This window comes from Buceros rhinoceros, unplaced genomic scaffold (assembly GCF_000710305.1).
Source record: "Buceros rhinoceros silvestris isolate BGI_N320 unplaced genomic scaffold, ASM71030v1 scaffold40198, whole genome shotgun sequence".
Taxonomy (NCBI): Eukaryota; Metazoa; Chordata; class Aves; order Bucerotiformes; family Bucerotidae; genus Buceros; species Buceros rhinoceros.
The window spans coordinates 21,008-26,574 of NW_010429439.1; the positions used below are offsets into that span (position 1 = coordinate 21,008).

Consider the following 5,567-nt stretch of genomic DNA (forward strand, 5'->3'; position numbering starts at 1 on the left):
CAGGAATGACCTTCAAATATTATTTGTATTTACACAAAATGGGTAAATCAGTTTCTGCTCTCAGACCGCAGTTCAGCAAAGTACTTAAAACACCATTGAATAAGGTGTAGAAGTATGTTTTTAATTTTTATGCAGTAAGATAGAGGAGTTTTGCTATGTTGGGCTTTATCTGGGAGAACAGCATAACCCAGGTAACATAAAACAGGATTTTGGTCCCTGCTGGGCTTATGGCTGTTACCTTTCTTCGGTTCACTGTCTTAGTATGCACTTTTAAAGGTTTGTCTGGTCTGAATATTGGTTCACCAAAATGAACTTCTAAATTAACCTTCCTTTTGGGAGAAAATAATTTCCAAGTGATAACGTGCTCTTTGGTCATTTGTTGGGTTTGGGTTTTTTGGGGTTGTTTTTTTGTTTTGGTTTGGTTTTTTGGTCTTTTTTGCAGATTGTTACACATCTTGAATTTGTGCAAGTAGGCCATGTTTTGCTTTTTCTACTGGTAATCTAAAATGGTGATACAACTGCAACCCCAGTAATATGGATCTGAAGCTTAGCAAAAATACAAATGCGTATTTAAAACCTCCTAGAAATATGGAAGATGTCCAAGATATTACAGACTTTCTATTTAGTGGATGGAGGAGAAAACAGAAATGCCAAGTGTCTTCTCCTCCATCACTGTACTTGGATTTAAATTAATTAATGCCAATGAACTGGAGACATTGTTCCTGTCACAAGAAAAGACTTCTTGAATCAGTGTCAGCTGAAAGCTTTGAACTTAACCAGTGCATTTTGCTGCTACACCATCTCCTTTCTCTTATCCAGCAGTATGCCTTCTCTGCACCTGAGGACCAGAACTCTTTAGAACCAAAGACTGAGGACTGCAATTAGGGAAAATTCCGTTTTTTATTTTTTCACTCATCATTTATTTACAAATACACATTATACTTTTATATACATTGCACATTTACATGGTAGAAAAGTACAAAACTATATATTTAAATGAATTTATATTTAACTCGCCATGTTTGAAAATATAAAATTGCATCAGACGAAAAAGTATTATGGAAAGCAAGAAACTTGAACTGATAAAGCTTTGATATCAGTGACACAATAACCGGGAAAAGAAAACTTTGAAAGTGGTACTGCAAGACCATCTTAAAGGAAACATCTGATAAAACACGCATGTGACAAAAAATAAAGCAATAAAATTAAAATAAAACCTTTATTCTTATTACAGTTAGCCCTGTAGCTATTAACTACCTTCATAATCCGATTTCTTTGGGTCCAAAGTTCATATAGTACAGTATTTATGCTCAGAACATTGAGATCACTTCAGTACATGATGTGATCAGAAGTAGAGAAAAGTGAAGAGGAAGAAGTTTCCTTAAAGATCGCCTCACTGTACCCTGGAAGCATACTTAAACCAGTTACAACACCTTTTGGTCAGTCAAGATACCTTGTAAACAAAAACCCGAGGGATCTTTTATGTACAGAATGGGCAAGAAGGAAATCCAATAAATAAACATAACAGAAACTGACATGCAAGTTTGTTAAAGTGGAAAAGAGTTAACATCAGTGAAACAAAGAGATGTCATCATGTGGGTAAGCTTTAAGGAATGGACTTTTATAAGTTTACAAGAAAAAAAGAAAAGCTTTACTTTACAAGCAAGAGACCTCACAATAAATAACACTGCTCTTCCCGTAACGAATAAATTTCTTCAAAAAACAAGGTGTACAGTCAACCAGACATTTTATGTATAAATTATAAAACATGACACAGTATAAATAAATGTCTACGAGACTCAACTATATGTATACTTTTTTTCTCCCCAAAATAAATAAGCATACACTTATTTACAGTATGGACATTGATTTTGTGCCCAATGGCTGTACCAATAGTGATGGAGGTTTTACCACTCTAGAATGGAAGATATAGGAAAGCTGTAGTCCTGGTCTTCATCTTCCTCTTCGTCCTCCGGGTCTTCATTAATGGCTAGATGGGGGAATACATGGGAGCTGTTGTTTAAATAAGGACAACAACAGCGCAGAAGCAGCTCAGTGCATGTTTTCAAAGCTCTCTGACAGCCACAATAGAGCGTTGCATTTTATGCGACTTGTAGTGAGATGCTCTTTGGCATCTGCTGTTATGCAATAAGGTTTTTTATACATAATCTATGAAGTCATAACTGCAGAAAGTTCTGAAGAATCAATGGCTCAGGTTTTATTGGCAGATTCCTGAAATCAAATAAAAAGCGCTCTGGTGTTCTAGGTTTAACTGCTTTGTGTCCTTCATTCATAGTAGAGGCAACTGTGCTAAACCAGATGCCCATGTGCTACTTGTTCTTTTGGATCGAGTTTGAGTTTTTCCAGGTGTTAATAAAGCAACCAGTGAAGCACACGAGAGCAGACAAAGTAGGAAAATATTGCTAGAATGACAGTTACAAGACATCCCCTTTTTGACAGAACGATTTGTCCTCAGAATATCCCCAAAACTCCAACTTGAAGGCCAACTGGTTGTTGGAGATCTATTGCATCAAAGTTACTCATACATACATATATGGCACGTGTACCGTATCTTGAATCTCTAAATCAAGATTTCTTACATTTGAAGGTGTAAGTCTTCATTACCTAGAGATTGCCTTCAGAAGCTTTATGGGCCTGCAGAGTTAAAAATGTCACTTACAGTTGCAAGATCCGGAGTGCTTTACTTCTAGAAGCACACCCATGGAGCAGGCTGCTTCTTTCATGGCACACTCGCTTGGGTAAGTTGTGTTATCGCTGGCACAGACTGCCTCGTCCGACTTGCTTTCAGGGCACAGCTCATCGCAGAGAGCACACCGACCTCTGCCAACCTTAAAATCCCACAAGCATTTCTTCCCAGCACTGCACTGAATGTCTTCACAAGATTTGGCTTCTAAAAATACACACAGGATACTAGAGGTAAGTGAAAAGACAAAGAAAAAAGAAAAGCAACAACAACCAACCCCTAACTCCCTTTTCCCTGTGAACTGTGAAAAGACAAAGCTCAGATGCAGCAGCTGTGATGATACTTGCTGATTTTACTCAAGCAAGTAGTTCCTTGGACACCATTGCCTGTCTCTGTGTGGGAGAGGAAAGACAGCTGTGCCAGCAGAGCTTGGCCCTGGGAATACAGAATTACATTTGCCTGTTGTACATGACTTTCCTCCTCCATGTCAGTGGAAATTCAGCTCACCAAATTAGCGTTAAGTGCAGAATTCGCCAATGCATTCAGTATTTCTAAAACAATCATTTTTAAACTAACCCACACAAAGAAGTTGTCTGCAAGATTGGGACAGGAATTCACCTCAACCTATGCCAACTAAAAGCAGCCTAAGACTACTCCAAATTCCCCCAAGAGTTTTGGGGAGCAGAGGCTGACCTGAGGGTGCTTCCTCATAACACACTTTGCTATCAGTCCTTTCTGGAAATCACAACACAAAATGTCAGGATTCACAGAGATTATTTTCCTATCTTCACCCAGCAACTGTTTCCAAACTCTGCTATACTTCTAAAGAGGAAAAAGTGATCAGATGTTTCCAATTAAGTTAATGCAAGCTTTGCCAAGACCACTTGAAGGCAATTGTTTCTAGGAATCCAGATCCACTGAGTATAGAGACCTTGTTACACTATAACCATGTCATCTTCTATTTAATGGCTGGTACCTTCTCCCTTCGATAATAATGTCAGCACCCATGAAGACAGCAAAAGAAGCAGGATCAGGCCCTCTCCTCCCTCATTGCTTTTGCAGTCTCTTCTGGGGCCAAGCTAACCCTAGATTTCCTCTTCCTAGATGACAGCACTGACCCAGGCTGCTGTCTCTCCACCTCCCCAGCACTAACTACATCCATCCAGTTGCACCCACTATACTCTAAAATAGCTGAGCTAGGATGCTCCCCCCCCGCCCTTACCCTCCATCCGAGATACCTACTGATGCATTTTCCTTCGTAGGCTAATCCAATGGATCTGCCCAGTAGGCAGGTAGCTTTCCTCAGGTGGCAGGCACTGGCATAAGTTATGCCATCATTCCCGCAGAGATACTGTTCAGGGGAGGTAGGCTCTGGGCAAATTCGGTTACATGTCACGCAGTAGGCATTATTAGTTTGATCAACCACACATGTTGAGCTGCCTGGGCATAAAACATCCCTACAGGTTTCTGAAATAAAGATGGAAACACACAATGATTAATAGGAGATCCCAGAGACCCAGTAAGGGGTGAATGGGGGTCGCAATGAAACAACTGATCACAGAAAAGCCTTCAGGAGCTCTCCTCATTTAAGAGCAGCTGGAGAAAACCTTCCCATCTCAGGGTAGCTGGTGGGACAAAAGTTTTGCTAGACTGTGGGGAACTCTTAATCCAGCTACATCCTTGTCTGTGGAGCGTGGTTTAGTTACTGTCTCCCAGCATTTGGAACATGACTGGTTCCTGTGGGAAGTACACCCAACAGCTCCTCCTCCCTACACTCTGACACACACCCTTTGGCATTTGAGGGAGATTGGATTAGATTTGCAAACCTACTTTTGCATTTGCCCTGATACTGGACTTCAAGTTCAGGCTGTTCTTTACATCTGGCTTTGAGAAGGGCACACTCGTTCCTGTAGGTTTTCCCATCTAAGCCACACACAGGACCCTTCCAAGTGATATTAGAGCAATCCGGAGCACAAACACACCGAGGTTTGTTCTTCTTGTTCATTTTACATTTCTTCCCAGGTCCACAGTCCACATTCTCACACGTTTCTGATGGAAGAAAAGAGGCACCACTTTAGTACCAAGCGTGCAGAACAGACTTGGTGTCAGAACTGCTTAAAGGGAAAAAAAGACACCATAACCCCAGAGCACAGAGACAAAACACGGTTCCTACCCCCCAGGAAACACCACAGGAGGGAAATTCCCCCTGCCAGTGAGAGCAAGGAGGAGAGGAGATGGCTCCACTTCTCCCCGCGATGTGCAGGGCGGACAAGCATTAGTGGAGGTCCCCTCGCTGATCCCGGGGCTGGTAAAAGACGCCCCTCAAAGCCTCATCGAAGAAGGAAGCGGGAGGACCGCGCTAACCCCCTCCAGCTCCTTCCCTGCTCCTCCTTCCCTCAGCGCAGTCCCTGCATGGACTGCTCCTCAGCAGGGAGCAGCTCGCCAGCACCCCCCTCACCTTTGCACGGGATGCAGTTTGGGGCTCCTCCATTGAAAATCATCCACTTAAAAAGCGTGTTGTCGTTGACATCCTCTTCCGTCCACGAAGTGGTCAGGCGGCCGGTCTTGCAGCACTCCTCCTTGCTGAGGTCGGTTTTGTAGAGGACCTGGCAGCGGCCGTTCCGCGCCTGCCGGAGCCAGCAGTTCCCAGCTGCGGGGCGGGGGGGAGACCCAGCCGGATCAGTGGCAGTCACCAGTGACCCAGACACAACACGTGCGCCTTGCAATGACTTTTACTAGACTGTTTACTTTTATTTGTCCCGTTTCATAACCCGCAGCTACTCTGGCCCATTTGGGAGCGCAGTTTAAAAAAACAAAACAAAACCAAAACCCAAACTAAAACACAAAAGAACAAACCGGGGGT

The 5,567-nt window shown here is 42.7% G+C and overlaps 1 protein-coding gene across 1 annotated transcript in view; it reads right to left on the reverse strand.

Moving 5' to 3' along the window:
- Positions 1-881: 881 nt before the first annotated feature.
- Positions 882-5,567, reverse strand: part of FST (follistatin) — a 6,815-nt gene continuing 2,129 nt past the window's right edge. The window contains exons 2-6 of the mRNA XM_010142631.1: positions 5,163-5,354; positions 4,535-4,753; positions 3,947-4,171; positions 2,681-2,911; positions 882-1,990 (exon numbers count right to left, since the gene is read on the reverse strand). Coding sequence (XP_010140933.1) covers positions 1,908-1,990; positions 2,681-2,911; positions 3,947-4,171; positions 4,535-4,753; positions 5,163-5,354 — 950 coding nt within the window. The 3' untranslated portion in view covers positions 882-1,907. The remainder of the gene's footprint in view (positions 1,991-2,680; positions 2,912-3,946; positions 4,172-4,534; positions 4,754-5,162; positions 5,355-5,567) is intronic.